Raw genomic sequence first — 16,894 nt, forward strand, 5'->3', positions numbered from 1 at the left:
AACACGCCGGATTGTAGTCAGCTGGAGGCGTGTCTTAATGAAATTAAACAATGGATGTCCGCTAACTTCTTGCAACTCAACGCCAAGAAAACGGAAATGCTGATTATCGGTCCTGCTAAACACCGACATTTATTTAATAATACCACCTTAACATTTGACAACCAAACAATTACACAAGGCGAATCAGTAAAGAATCTGGGTATTATCTTCCACCCAACTCTCTCCTTTGAGTCACACATTAAGAGTGTTACTAAAACAACTCTCTCCTTTGAGTCACACATTAAGAGTGTTACTAAAACAACTCTCTCCTTTGAGTCACACATTAAGAGTGTTACTAAAACGGCCTTCTTTCATCTCCGTAATATCGCTAAAATTTGTTCTATTTTATCCACTAGCGACGCTGAGATCATTATTCATGCGTTCGTTACGTCTCGTCTCGACTACTGTAACGTATTATTTTGGGGTCTCCCTATGTCTAGCATTAAAAGATTACAGTTGGTACAAAATGCGGCTGCTAGACTTTTGACAAGAACAAGAAAGTTTGATCATATTACGCCTATACTGGCTCACCTGCACTGGCTTCCTGTGCACTTAAGATGCGACTTTAAGGTTTTACTACTCACGTATAAAATACTACAGGGTCTAGCTCCGTCCTGTCTTGTCGATTGCATTGTACCATATGTCCCGGCAAGAAATCTGCGTTCAAAGAACTCTGGCTTATTAGTGATTCCCAGAGCCCAAAAAAAGTCTGCGGGCTATAGAGCGTTTTCTATTGGGGCTCCAGTACTATGGAATGCCCTCCCGGTAACAATTAGAGATGCTACCTCAGTAGAAGCATTTAAGTCCCATCTTAAAACTCATTTGTATACTCTAGCCTTTAAATAGACCCCACTTTTAGACCAGTTGATCTGCCGTTTCTTTTCTTTCCTCCTCTGCTCCCCTCTTCCTTGTGGAGGGGGGGGGGGGCACAGGCACAGGTCCGGTGGCCATGGATGAAGTGCTGGCTGTCCAGAGTCGGGATCCGGGGTGGACCGCTCGCCTGTGCATCGTTTGGGAACATCTCTGCGCTGCTGACCTGTCTCTGCTCGGGATGGTGTCCTGCTGGCCCCACTATGGACTGGACTCTTACTATTATGTTGGATCCACTATGGACTGGACTCTCACAATATTATGTCAGACCCACTCGACATCCATTGCATTCGGTCTCCCCTAGAGGGGGGGGTTACCCACATACCATTACCTTGCGTAATGACAATAAAGCTGATTCTGATATGCGGTCCTCTCCAAGGTTTCTCATAGTCATTCACATCGACGTCCCACTGGGCTGAGTTTTTCCTTGCCCTTAAGTGGGCTTTGTACCGAGGATGTCGTTGTGGCTTGTGCAGCCCTTTGAGACACTTGTGATTTAGGGCTATATAAATAAACATTGATTGATTGATTGATTGAATTATTTCCCATTCTTGCTTGATGTACAGCTTAAGTTGTTCAACAGTCCGGGGGTCTCCATTGTGCTATTTTAGGCTTCATAATGCGCCACACATTTTCAATGGGATACAGGTCTGGACTACAGGCAGGCCAGTCTAGTACCCGCACTCTTTTACTATGAAACCACGTTGATGTAACACGTGGCTTGGCATTGTCTTGCTGAAATAAGCAGGGGCGTCCATGGTAACGTTGCTTGGATGGCAACATATGTTGCTCCAAAACCTGTATGTACCTTTCAGCATTAATGGCGCCTTCACAGATGTGTAAGTTACCCATGTCTTGGGCACTAATACACCCCCATACCATCACAGATGCTGGCTTTTCAACTTTGCGCCTATTACAATCCGGATGGTTCTTTTCCTCTTTGGTCCGGAGGACACGCCGTCCGCAGTTTCCAAAAACAATTTGAAATGTGGACTCATCAGACCACAGAACACTTTTCCACTTTGTATCAGTCCATCTTAGATGAGCTCAGGCCCAGCGAAGCCGACGGCGTTTCTGGGTGTTGTTGATAAACGGTTTTCGCCTTGCATAGGAGAGTTTTAACTTGCACTTACAGATGTAGCGACCAACTGTAGTTACTGACAGTGGGTTTCTGAAGTGTTCCTGAGCCCATGTGGTGATATCCTTTACACACTGATGTCGCTTGTTGATGCAGTACAGCCTGAGGGATCGAAGGTCACAGGCTTAGCTGCTTACGTGCAGTGATTTCTCCAGATTCTCTGAACCCTTTGATGATATTACGGAGCGTAGATGGTGAAATCCCTAAATTCCTTGCAATAGCTGGTTGAGAAAGGTTTTTCTTAAACTGTTCAACAATTTGCTCACGCATTTGTTGACAAAGTGGTGACCCTCGCCCCATCCTTGTTTGTGAATGACTGAGCATTTCATGGAATCTACTTTTATACCCAATCATGGCACCCACCTGTTCCCAATTTGCCTGCTCACCTGTGGGATGTTCCAAATAAGTGTTTGATGAGCATTCCTCAACTTTATCAGTATTTATTGCCACCTTTCCCAACTTCTTTGTCACGTGTTGCTGCCATCAAATTCTAAAGTTAATGATTATTTGCAAAAAAAAATGTTTATGAGTTTGAACATCAAATATGTTGTCTTTGTAGCATATTCAACTGAATATGGCTTGAAAATGATTTGCAAATCATTGTATTCCGTTTATATTAACATCTAACACAATTTCCCAACTCATATGGAAACGGGGTTTGTATGTACTGGATCTCACTGGACTGTGAGGTCTAGCTCATATTTACCAGGGAAAAGGTTGTAGATGCCCTTGCGGTGGTTCTGCTCGGTGTGCACTATGAAGGACAAAGTGTGGAAGTTTACAGCGTGGTACTCGCCATCACTTCCCACACTGAGGAGGTGCCACCTGACGGTCTGGTGCTTGGCCACCAACAGACCAGGAAGTGTCTCTGCCACATAGCCGTTTATTGCTGTGGACACAATCAGGTGTGGTTAGTGGGGATCCACAGTTAATGATCTAGTTTATTGCTGTGGACACAATCAGGTGTGGTTAGTGGGGATCCACAGTTAATGATCTAGTTTATTGGTGTGGACACAATCAGGTGTGGTTAGTGGGGATCCACAGTTAATGATCTAGTTTATTGGTGTGGACACAATCAGGTGTGGTTAGTGGGGATCCACAGTTAATGATCTAGTTTATTGCTGTGGACACAATCAGGTGTGGTTAGTGGGGATCCACAGTTAATGATCTAGTTTATTGCTGTGGACACATTCAGGTGTGGTTAGTGGGGATCCACAGTTAATGATCTAGTTTATTGCTGTGGACACAATCAGGTGTGGTTAGTGGGGATCCACAGTTAATGATCTAGTTTATTGCTGTGGACACAATCAGGTGTGGTTAGTGGGGATCCACAGTTAATGATCTAGTTTATTGGTGTGGACACAATCAGGTGTGGTTAGTGGGGATCCACAGTTAATGATCTAGTTTATTGCTGTGGACACAATCAGGTGTGGTTAGTGGGGATCCACAGTTAATGATCTAGTTTATTGCTGTGGACACAATCAGGTGTGGTTAGTGGGGATCCACAGTTAATGATCTAGTTTATTGCTGTGGACACAATCAGGTGTGGTTAGTGGGGATCCACAGTTAATGATCTAGTTTATTGCTGTGGACACAATCAGGTGTGGTTAGTGGGGATCCACAGTTAATGATCTAGTTTATTGCTGTGGACACAATCAGGTGTGGTTAGTGGGGATCCACAGTTAATGATCTAGTTTATTGCTGTGGACACATTCAGGTGTGGTTAGTGGGGATCCACAGTTAATGGTCTAGTTTATTGCTGTGGACACATTCAGGTGTGGTTAGTGGGGATCCACAGTTAATGGTCTAGTTTATTGCTGTGGACACATTCAGGTGTGGTTAGTGGGGATCCACAGTTAATGATCTAGTTTATTGGTGTGGACACAATCAGGTGTGGTTAGTGGGGATCCACAGTTAATGATCTAGTTTATTGCTGTGGACACATTCAGGTGTGGTTAGTGGGGATCCACAGTTAATGATCTAGTTTATTGCTGTGGACACAATCAGGTGTGGTTAGTGGGGATCCACAGTTAATGGTCTAGTTTATTGCTGTGGACACAATCAGGTGTGGTTAGTGGGGATCCACAGTTAATGATCTAGTTTATTGCTGTGGACACAATCAGGTGTGGTTAGTGGGGATCCACAGTTAATGGTCTAGTTTATTGCTGTGGACACAATCAGGTGTGGCTAGTGGGGATCCACAGTTAATGAGCATGAAAAAATATGTCCCACCTGCAAACTTATTGCTGATGTGGTACCAGGGGTCATCAGGGTTGACCTGGCAAGGAGGAGCGCAGTGCTTCTTCAGGTTCTCCTCCAGGTACCAACTTTTGGTCTCGTCAAAGGTGTGAAAGAGAAGGGAGAACTCTTGGATGTTTGGTCCAATGGTGTCGTTTGGCTGCAGAGCGCCACTCTTGCACACCAGCAGTGGACCCACCAGACCCGAGTGAAGGTCTCTCTCCTGGAATACAAACACATTTAGCATGTCCAGCACGGCTCTTTAGGTGTCATAGCACACATGAGCAGTGGACCCACCAGACCCGAGTGAAGGTCTCTCTCCTGGAATACAAAGACATTTAGCATGTCCAGCATAGCACGGCTCTTTAGGCGTCATATCACACGCCTCATATACAATACACTAGGAAGGGGATTCCTATGATCACGGTTTACCTGACACATGGAATGTGACAAATTGGGGGTGTACGCTATCCACTTAGGCCACTTTGAATGTCTTAAACTGTGTTTTGTGGCAATTCCAACTTTGACCACAGCGTCAGTAGCTATATAGAGGGGCACTTTCCATAATTTTCAGCAGACTGCATTGCAAAATGATTAACTCTCCCTCTTCCTCTCACACGAGATCCACCCAAGAATGGGGCCGTATGAATCCCTTCCCAACTGTACATACAATATGTTGGTATTCTGCTGTAAATATATTGCATGTATTCAAACAAGTTAAACACTGACTGCTTATGGCAGGGGTGCTCACTACGTCGATCGCGAGCTACCGGTCGATCTCGGAGGGTGTGTCAGTCGATCACCAGCCAGGCATTAAAAAAATAGTCCTAAAAATGAGCGATCATAAATCTTCACTATGACGTCACTTTCGTCACTTGATTGACATTCACGGCACCCGAGGGTCTTCTGAGATGACGCTGGCTGCTGCCAGCTCGTTAAAATTACAGACTGGAAGGCGAGAAACACTTTATTTCAACAGACTCTGGCGCCGTACCTGTCGTCAAAACTCCAAAGACCGACTGCACAGTTGCACAATAAAAGCTCTGCTTCATCCTGCCTGCGCTAACAAAATAAGAGCCTAAGAAAGCTGGCGTGCACAAGCTAGCAAGCTACGGAGTTTGCCGCCAATGTATTTCTTGTAAAGTGTATACAAAGGAGTACGGAAGCTGGACAAATAAGATGCCAAAAACCAACCACTTTCATGTGGTATTGGACAGAAAGGAGAACTTTTTTTCTCCTCCATTCGAAAATGCGGACGTTATCATCACCACTGTCTGATTCCAATCAATGCAAGTCATCACAATCAGGTAATACACCAACTTATATTCTTGTCTTCATGAAAGAAAGGAATCTATATGTGTTAAACATGCTTGTATTATCTTTAAACACTTTTAACTTATTAACAATGTTAACTATATGTGTTAAACATGCTTCTATTATCTTTAAACACCTTTAACTTGTTAACAATATTAATTATATGTGTTAAACATGCTTGTATTATCTTTAAACACCTTTAACTTATTACCAATATTAACTATAAGTGTTAAACATGCTTGTATTATCTTTAAACACCTTTAACTTGTTAACAATATTAACTATATGTGTTAAACATGCTTGCATTATCTTTAAACACCTTTAACTTATCAACAATATTAACTATATGTATTAAACATGCTTGTATTATCATTAAACACCTTTAATTTATTGACAATATTAACTATATGTGTTAAACATGCTTGTATTATCATTAAACACCTTTAATTTATTAACAATATTAACTGTATGTGTTAAACATGCTTGTATTATCATTAAACACCTTTAATTTGTTAACAAAAAAATATATTTCATAAATAAGTAAATATAAATTCAATCACTATAGGGGCCACAACCACTATAGGGGGCCACCTTGTCATCATTTCTTTCATTTAAGTCTGTCAGAAAATAAAATATGAGTTCAGATCATTTTGTTGGCACATGGTAAATATTTATATACAAGCATGGTGCTTGACTATATACGTCACCTTCACACACACACACACACACACACACACACACACACACACACACACACACACACACACACACACACACACACACACACACACACACACACACACACACACACACGCGCGCGTTCACACACTGATGGCAGGAGGTATGCACTATGCATGGTGCTGACCATGACCCATCAGGAGCAATGTGGGGGAAGAGTTTTGCCCAAAGACACGACGACTGATATGAGTCAAGTATAACCCATGACTATATGATCATCTACATCAACTATATGATCATCTACATCTACTATATGATCATCTACATCTACTATATGATCATCTACATCTACTATATGATCATCTACATCTACTATATGATCATCTACATCAACTATATGATCATCTACATCTACTATATGATCATCTACATCTACTATATGATCATCTACATCTACTATATGATCATCTACATCTACTATATGATCATCTACATCTACTATATGATCATCTACATCTACTATATGATCATCTACATCTACTATATGATCATCTACATCAACTATATGATCATCTACATCTGCTATATGATCATCTACATCTACTATATGATCATCTACATCTACTATATGATCATCTACATCTACTATATGATCATCTACATCTACTATATGATCATCTACATCTACTATATGATCATCTACATCTACTATATGATCATCTACATCTACTATATGATCATCTACATCTACTATATGATCATCTACATACACTATATGATCATCTACATCTACTATATGATCATCTACATCTACTATATGATCATCTACATCTACTATATGATCATCTACATCTACTATATGATCATCTACATCTACTATATGATCATCTACATCAACTATATGATCATCTACATCTACTATATGATCATCTACATCTACTATATGATCATCTACATCTACTATATGATCATCTACATCTACTATATGATCATCTACATCTACTATATGATCATCTACATCTACTATATGATCATCTACATCTACTATATGATCATCTACATCTACTATATGATCATCTACATCTACTGTATGATCATCTACATCTACTATATGATCATCTACATCTACTATATGATCATCTACATCTACTATATGATCATCTACATCTACTATATGATCATCTACATCTACTACATGATCATCTACATCTACTATATGATCATCTACATCTACTATATGATCATCTACATCTACTATATGATCATCTACATCTACTATATGATCATCTACATCTACTATATGATCATCTACATCTACTATATGATCATCTACATCTACTATATGATCATCTACATCTACTATATGACTTGTCTGAGTTGCAGGACAAGACAGATTTAAAAAAAAAAAAAAAAAAAAAAAAATTAGATTTTTTTTTGGAGTTAATTAAGAACCGTTACAAATAAAAATGTGATTTGATTTGTTTTGACACCCTTTTTGATGAAAGTTCAGAACAAATGTTTTTTTACAGACAAGGAAGCCTTAACCCTGCTTTCGATACCGTCCATCATAATATTTTATCAGAGCGTATCAAAACACGTATTGGTATGTCAGACTTAGCCTTGTCGTGGTTTAACTCTTATCTTACTGACAGGATGCAATGCGTCTCCCATAATAATGTGACCTCGGACTATGTTAAGGTAACGTGCGGAGTTCCTCAGGGTTCGGTTCTTGGCCCTGCACTCTTTAGTATTTACATGCTGCCGCTAGGCGACATCATACGCAAATACGGTGTTAGCTTTCATTGTTATGCTGATGACAGCCAACTCTACATGCCCCTAAAGCTGACCAACACGCCGGATTGTAGTCAGCTGGAGGCGTGTCTTAATGAAATTAAACAATGGATGTCCGCTAACTTCTTGCAACTCAACGCCAAGAAAACGGAAATGCTGATTATCGGTCCTGCTAAACACCGACATTTATTTAATAATACCACCTTAACATTTGACAACCAAACAATTACACAAGGCGAATCAGTAAAGAATCTGGGTATTATCTTCCACCCAACTCTCTCCTTTGAGTCACACATTAAGAGTGTTACTAAAACAACTCTCTCCTTTGAGTCACACATTAAGAGTGTTACTAAAACAACTCTCTCCTTTGAGTCACACATTAAGAGTGTTACTAAAACAACTCTCTCCTTTGAGTCACACATTAAGAGTGTTACTAAAACAACTCTCTCCTTTGAGTCACACATTAAGAGTGTTACTAAAACAACTCTCTCCTTTGAGTCACACATTAAGAGTGTTACTAAAACAACTCTCTCGTTTGAATCACACATTAAGAGTGTTACTAAAACAACTCTCTCCTTTGAGTCACACATTAAGAGTGTTACTAAAACAACTCTCTCCTTTGAGTCACACATTAAGAGTGTTACTAAAACAACTCTCTCCTTTGAGTCACACATTAAGAGTGTTACTAAAACAACTCTCTCCTTTGAGTCACACATTAAGAGTGTTACTAAAACAACTCTCTCCTTTGAATCACACATTAAGAGTGTTACTAAAACAACTCTCTCCTTTGAGTCACACATTAAGAGTGTTACTAAAACAACTCTCTCCTTTGAGTCACACATTAAGAGTGTTACTAAAACAACTCTCTCCTTTGAGTCACACATTAAGAGTGTTACTAAAACAACTCTCTCCTTTGAGTCACACATTAAGAGTGTTACTAAAACAACTCTCTCCTTTGAGTCACACATTAAGAGTGTTACTAAAACAACTCTCTCCTTTGAGTCACACATTAAGAGTGTTACTAAAACAACTCTCTCCTTTGAGTCACACATTAAGAGTGTTACTAAAACAACTCTCTCCTTTGAGTCACACATTAAGAGTGTTACTAAAACAACTCTCTCCTTTGAGTCACACATTAAGAGTGTTACTAAAACAACTCTCTCCTTTGAGTCACACATTAAGAGTGTTACTAAAACAACTCTCTCCTTTGAGTCACACATTAAGAGTGTTACTAAAACAACTCTCTCCTTTGAGTCACACATTAAGAGTGTTACTAAAACAACTCTCTCCTTTGAGTCACACATTAAGAGTGTTACTAAAACAACTCTCTCCTTTGAGTCACACATTAAGAGTGTTACTAAAACAACTCTCTCCTTTGAATCACACATTAAGAGTGTTACTAAAACAACTCTCTCCTTTGAGTCACACATTAAGAGTGTTACTAAAACAACTCTCTCCTTTGAGTCACACATTAAGAGTGTTACTAAAACAACTCTCTCCTTTGAGTCACACATTAAGAGTGTTACTAAAACAACTCTCTCCTTTGAGTCACACATTAAGAGTGTTACTAAAACAACTCTCTCCTTTGAGTCACACATTAAGAGTGTTACTAAAACAACTCTCTCCTTTGAGTCACACATTAAGAGTGTTACTAAAACAACTCTCTCCTTTGAGTCACACATTAAGAGTGTTACTAAAACGGCCTTCTTTCATCTCCGCAATATCGCTAAAATTTGTTCTATTTTATCCACTAGCGACGCTGAGATCATTATTCATGCGTTCGTTACGTCTCGTCTCGACTACTGTAACGTATTATTTTGGGGTCTCCCTATGTCTAGCATTAAAAGATTACAGTTGGTACAAAATGCGGCTGCTAGACTTTTGACAAGAACAAGAAAGTTTGATCATATCACGCCTATACTGTATATACCTTTATATACATATATACATATATATATACCTATACTGGCTCACCTGCACTGGCTTCCTGTGCACTTAAGATGTGACTTTAAGGTTTTACTACTTACATATAAAATACTACACGGTCTAGCTCCCGCCTATCTTGCCGATTGTATTGTACCATATGTCCCGGCAAGAAATCTGCGTTCAAAGAACTCCGGCTTATTAGTGATTCCCAGAGCCCAAAAAAAGTCTGCGGGCTATAGAGCGTTTTCTATTGGGGCTCCAGTACTATGGAATGCCCTCCCGGTAACAATTAGAGATGCTACCTCAGTAGAAGCATTTAAGTCCCATCTTAAAACTCATTTGTATACTCTAGCCTTTAAATAGACCCCCCTTTTAGACCAGTTGATCTGCCGTTTCTTTTCTTTTCTCCTCTGCTCCCCTCTCCCTTGTGGAGGGGGGGATGGTGTCCTGCTGGCCCCCACTATGAACTGGACTCTTACTATTATGTTGGATCCACTATGGACTGGACTCTCACAATTTTATGTCAGACCGACTCGACATCCATTGCATTCGGTCTCCCCTAAAGGGGGGGGGGGGTTACCCACATATGCGGTCCTCTCCAAGGTTTCTCATAGTCATTCACATCGACGTCCCACTGGGGTGAGTTTTTCCTTGCCCTTATGTGGGCTCGGTACTGAGGATGTTGTTGTGGCTTGTGCAGCCCTTTTGAGACACTTGTGATTTAGGGCTATATAAATAAAGATTGATTGATTGATTGAACCGCCTGTGTGACATCCATCTGGGCTCATCTGGGGTGGGTTGCAGGGGCAGCAGCCCAAGCAGAGACTTTCCTCTCCTCAGCCTCTTTGTCCAGCTCCTCTCAGGGGACTTAGTTCCCCCAATGTGTCCTGGATCTTCCCTGTGGCCTCTAACTGCTCGGAAGTGCCCTAAACAAGCCCAGGGAGGGTCTGGGTGGCATCCTGACCAGAACCACCTCATCTGGCTCCTCTCCATTTGGAGGAGGAGCGACTTTACTCTGGCCTCCTGAGAGCTTCTCACCCCATGTCTAGGAGACTATGCATCATTATCACAATCATGTCATAATCATACAAACACCTAGTTCATGGTTTGAGTTACAGTAAATAGTGTTTTTAGTTCAGATTTAGGTGTCTAATAAGTCTATAATAATAATACTAAATAAGTCATATTAAAGAATAATGAAGGAGTTTATAATAATAAATAAGTCATATTAAAGAATAATGAAGGAGTTTATAATAATAAATAAGTCAAATTAGCCACATAACCTAAATCCCTACGTGGAAATACAGTAAGACTCTTTGTAAAAGTAATAATTCTTGTTTTGCCGAATTCCAAACATTGTTGCTGCTGACATGCACACCTTGTTGACGGTGGAGTAGTAGGCTCCAGCCTTGCAATCAAATTCTGCTTTGGTGGGGCCGTGTTGCCTTGCAATTTTCCAGGTATACATGCGGGCCTCCCCTGGTTGGACAGGCTCTCCTGGGACCCCCGGTGGCGGAGAAGTGCCATGACTTGGCACCAAGCCGGCCCCCTGAGTGCGATCATAAACTCCCTGAAGGTGAAAGGAGTAGGGTCTGGATGCCTTGTTCTTGAATACGACCTTGAAGAAGACAAGAAAAAAGGTGAAAGGAGTAGGGTCTGGATGCCTTGTTCTTGAATATAACCTTGAAGAAGACAAGAAAAAAGGTGAAAGGAGCAGGGTCTGGATGCCTTGTTCTTGAATATGACCTTGAAGAAGACAAGAAAACGGGTGAAAGGAGTAGGGTCTGGATGCCTCGTTCTTGAGTATGACCTTGAAAAAGACAAGAAAAAAGGTGAAAGGAGTAGGATCTGGATGCCTAGTTCTTGAATATGACCTTGAAGACAAGAAAAAAGGTGAAAGGAGTAGGGTCTGGATGCCTTGTTCTCGAATACGACCTTGAAGAAGACAAGAAAAAAGGTGAAAGGAATAGGGTCTGGATACCTTGTTCTTGAATATGACCTTGAAGAAGACAAGAAAAAAGGTGAAAGGAGTAGGGTCTGGATGCCTCGTTCTTGAGTATGACCTTGAAAAAGACAAGAAAAAAGGTGAAAGGAGTAGGGTCTGGATGCCTTGTTCTTGAATACGACCTTGAAGAAGACAAGAAAAAAGGTGAAAGGAATAGGGTCTGGATACCTTGTTCTTGAATATGACCTTGAAGAAGACAAGAAAAAAGGTGAAAGGAGTAGGGTCTGGATGCCTCGTTCTTGAGTATGACCTTGAAAAAGACAAGAAAAAAGGTGAAAGGAGTAGGATCTGGATGCCTAGTTCTTGAATATGACCTTGAAGACAAGAAAAAAGGTGAAAGGAGTAGGGTCTGGATGCCTTGTTCTTGAATATGACCTTGAAGGAGACAAGAAAAAAGGTGAAAGGAGTAGGGTCTGGATGCCTTGTTCTTGAATATGACCTTGAAGGAGACAAGAAAAAAGGTGAAAGGAGTAGGGTCTGGATGCCTTGTTCTTGAATATGACCTTGAAGACAAGAAAAAAGGTGAAAGGAGTAGGGTCTGGATGCCTTGTTCTTGAATATGACCTTGAAGGAGACAAGAAAAAAGGTGAAAGGAGTAGGGTCTGGATGCCTTGTTCTTGAATATGACCTTGAAGAAGACAAGAAAAAAGGTGAAAGGAGTAGGGTCTGGATGCCTTGTTCTTGAATATGACCTTGAAGACAAGAAAAAAGGTGAAAGGAGTAGGGTCTGGATGCCTTGTTCTTGAATATGACCTTGAAGGAGACAAGAAAAAAGGTGAAAGGAGTAGGGTCTGGATGCCTTGTTCTTGAATATGACCTTGAAGACAAGAAAAAAGGTGAAAGGAGTAGGGTCTGGATGCCTTGTTCTTGAATATGACCTTGAAGGAGACAAGAAAAAAGGTGAAAGGAGTAGGGTCTGGACGCCTCGTTCTTGAATATGACCTTGAAGACAAGAAAAGTCAGCAAACATTAGTTTCCTGCATGTTCTGTTTGACTTACAGTCAGGACGTCGTTGACTTCCACTTTGATGAAAGCTCCCATGATTCCCAGGTGTTCTTGGAACTCTCCTTTGTTTGCAGGATCCAAGTAGTCTTTGTCGGTGTAGGCCTTGAACACCACCTTCTTGTACTCTGGCAGGAACTTCCTCATTCCACGTTGCATCTCCCTGACAGGAAGGAATTAGCAGACTGAGCTATAGGGCTGGTTCAAGACACAAGTGGGCCAGCCTAAGACCTAATTCTAGCCTAAGACCTAATGATCTAAGTCTGAAACTAAGTCAACAAACTGCCATTGTTGTCTCCGCAGTTTTCAACAAGCCAAATTTGAAACTTTTAAGATTTAAAAAAACTTAATGATACTGTATGTATTTTTCTTCACTAACGGCCATATCGTTTTGTATTCAACAAAGAGTTTCCATAGAACACGGACAAAAACACTGTGCATTATGATGCAATACATACTATACATCAGGGGTCACCAACCTTTTTGAAACCAAGAGCTACTTCTTGGGTACTGATTAATGCGAAGAGCTACCAGTTTGATACACACTTAAATAAATTGCCAGAAATAGCCAATTTGCTCAATTTACCTTTAACTCTATGTTATTATTAATAATGAATGATATTTATCTTTGTGGAAACACTGATCATCTTAATGATTTCTCACAATAAATATAAATATAGAAACAGATAAATATCAATATGCAACACTTTATTTTTATATTTTCTCTAAGTGCACATTTTTCAAATTGAACATTTTCAAATGATGACTTCTGAGACAGTCTTGTGAAATCACAATATCCCATTTGAACTAGCTAGCCACTAACATTTTTTAACAAATCATGAATGACTTTGCACCATGTTTGTACAAATAATAACTCATGTCAAATACAAAAGTCAACTCTCAAATGTTTTAATAAACCATGTCACACTTTGAACTGGACACCAAATCTGTTATCTGTTTCTTTGTCAGTTAGTGAAGACCAAGTCTTTCAAATATTTTCTTGGATTTTCAAATTCTATTTGAGTTTTGTCTCTATTAGAATTAAAAATGTCGAGCAAAGCGAGACCAGTTTGCTAGTAAATAAATACAATTTAAAAATTAGAGGCAGCTCACTGGTAAGTGCTGCTATTTGAGCTATTTTTAGAACAGGCCAGCGGGCTACTCATCTGGTCCTTACGGGCTACCTGGTGCCCGCGGGCAACGCGTTGGTGACCCCTGCTATACATACTATACAATGCATTACATACTATACATTACCTTTTGCACTATATTCATTTATATTATCATGTGTTGTCAACTTTGTACTTTTTTATGTCACTGCCTGAAATAAATAAATAAATGAAAAAATGAAAAAAATGAAATGAAAAACACTGTAAAGTTGTGCTATTGTTTGTGCTGTTTTGTTCTTGAACCGGAAGTATTCATCCATAGCGTTTCTGCTCGAAAGGATTCTTCGTTCATTAGTAAATTTTACAATATAACTAGAACAATTCATACTTACTAAACCCTCCCATGTGTGATGTATGTAGGAGTGTTTTCATGCATATTTGCACATGCTTTTATAATGTAATCAAGCTAGCGTCGCTAGCATTAGCTAATATGCTAACACGATTTTAAGTGTCTTTGTTAGTATTATTAACTTACAAAAGCATTATTTTATTTTTTTTTTTTATTTCGTAAATTCACCAAAACGTCACTGTGGAGTTATTGAGTTTGTTTAGCTGTTTGGAGAGCTAGCTTCCAGATCCACGACAATGACTTCTGTTTTGTTTGATGAGCTGTTTTACTGCCGCGTGACAGGCACCACTTGGAAACAAGCAAGGTATGTAAATAAACATTTAAAAAACATGTACAACAGTGCGACTAGTATAAGTAAACATATTTATTTCCTCTAAAATTTGGTGAGTGTGGCCTCAATACTAACTCTACAGCCTGGAAAATACGGTATAGGAATTAATTCACAGCTCTTTCATATTGGAGAACAAAAGGCTTCTGTAACCTGCCTGGTACAGACCTTGCTTCTGTACTGTCCCGGTAATCAAACCTAGTTGGAACGAGAGACAATAACAAGATCTGATAGCTCAGTTACAGCTCATATTATTCTATTCTGTGCTATCTGTGTTTTATGTTGCACGATTGCGCCAAGTAAAATTCCTAGTTTGTGAACCCGTTCTCAAACAATGGCAATAAAAACTCTTCTGATTCTAATTCTGATTCTGATTCTGAGACGGGTGTGCTAGGCACCGAGCTAAAAGCCCAGGTTGTCAACTTGGTTCCCAACGCAAGCTCTGAAAGGTGACCTATGATGGTTTTAGGGTTAGGGTTAGGGTTAGGGTTAGGTTTAGGGTAACCGTTTTCAAATTGCAAATGAAAGCACGCCGCACCTTCTCCAAAAGTATCAGGTTTTTTTTGTTTTTTTTAAATGTACACTTTTAAAATATATATCTTGAAGTCATCCTAGCTATTTTCTTTGCAGACACGGTGGGAAAAAAAACTTTATAGACATTATATAGATTCACTCGGTCACAAGATTAAATACACTCACACGTCGATTCAGACGAGCATAAAAAAGCTGTTTTAGCAGCATTGATGTCACCGCATGTCACCTTTATGTTCATGCCAAAATGAGATGAAAATGATACTTTATTCTACCATTTAGTGTGTTTTCTCACAGTTTAGATCAGTGGCCCCCAACCTTTTTGTAACTGCGAACCGGTCAACGCTTGAAAATTTGTCCCACGGACCGGGGGGGGTATACAATGGTATTTTTTTTGTTTTTGTTGTTGTCATAAACAAATACAATCATGCGTGCTTACGGAGTGTGTCCCTGCAGACTGTATTGATATATATTGATATATAATGTAGGAACCAGAAATATTAATAACAGAAAGAAACAACCCTTTTGTGCGAATGAGTGTGAATGGGGGAGGGAGGTTTTTTGGGTTGGTGCACTAATTGTAAGTGTATCTTGTGTTTTTTTATGTTGATTTGATAAAAAAAACAAAAAAAACAAAAACCTTTTTTTTTTTATTTCTTGTGCGGCCCGGTACCAATCGATCCACGGACCGGTACAGGGCCGCGGCCCGGTGGTTGGGGACTACTGGCCTAGATCAAAGAGGGAGGAGTCCCTCACCCTTGACCTCATGTCAAAGTGCGTCCACCTGACTCTGAAGTCAATAATATATTATTATTAGTAGTAGTAGTAGTAGTAGTAGTAGTAGTAGTAGTCGTAGTAGTAGTACATGGTCATGTTTACTATTATTATAATTATTATTAGTATTTGTACATGGTCATGCTTACTATTATTATTATTATTATTATTATTATTATTAGTACATGCTCAAGTTAACTATTATTATTATTATTATTATTATTAGTAGTAGTAGTATGTGGTCATGTTTACTAATATTATTATTATTATTATTATTAGTAGTAGTAGTAGTAGTAGTAGCACATGGTCATGTTTACTGTTATTACTATTAGTAGTATTTGTACATGGTCATGCTTACTACTATTATTATTATTATTATTATTATTATTATAATTATTATTATTATTTTTTATTGTTGTGTTTTATCATTCTCCTTTATTGTCATTTCTGCATTTGTTCCTATGGTTTGTTTCTTCAGTTCATTAGTCCTCGGCGAGGGGCGGACACTAAGGCACACCTGCAACCTATTTAACCTGAGTATTTAATCTTGTCACTGACAGCTTGGCCTTGCCGGTCATTGTCTCCTAAACCGCTCTCGTTCATGGGCCTGCTTCACCTCGCCAGTCCTGGTACGTTGTCTTTCCTTAGTCTTGTAATACCTAACCTCTTTGTGTTCGCTTCCTAGCCTCCCTGAGGTAAAGGGGATTCTGTGTTAGACGTTTTGCTGTGCTCAGTGCACCCT

General features: G+C 39.7%; 1 protein-coding gene across 1 annotated transcript in view; it reads right to left on the reverse strand.

The window, feature by feature from the left end:
* Window positions 1–16,894, reverse strand: part of f8 (coagulation factor VIII, procoagulant component) — a 98,282-nt gene that overhangs the window by 16,809 nt on the left and 64,579 nt on the right. Inside the window, exons 16-19 of the mRNA XM_061928031.1 lie at window positions 12,999–13,164; window positions 11,373–11,612; window positions 4,280–4,508; window positions 2,754–2,936 (exon numbers count right to left, since the gene is read on the reverse strand). Coding sequence (XP_061784015.1) covers window positions 2,754–2,936; window positions 4,280–4,508; window positions 11,373–11,612; window positions 12,999–13,164 — 818 coding nt within the window. The remainder of the gene's footprint in view (window positions 1–2,753; window positions 2,937–4,279; window positions 4,509–11,372; window positions 11,613–12,998; window positions 13,165–16,894) is intronic.

The sequence above is a fragment of the Nerophis lumbriciformis genome, linkage group LG35, assembly GCF_033978685.3.
Source record: "Nerophis lumbriciformis linkage group LG35, RoL_Nlum_v2.1, whole genome shotgun sequence".
NCBI classification, from domain to species: Eukaryota; Metazoa; Chordata; class Actinopteri; order Syngnathiformes; family Syngnathidae; genus Nerophis; species Nerophis lumbriciformis.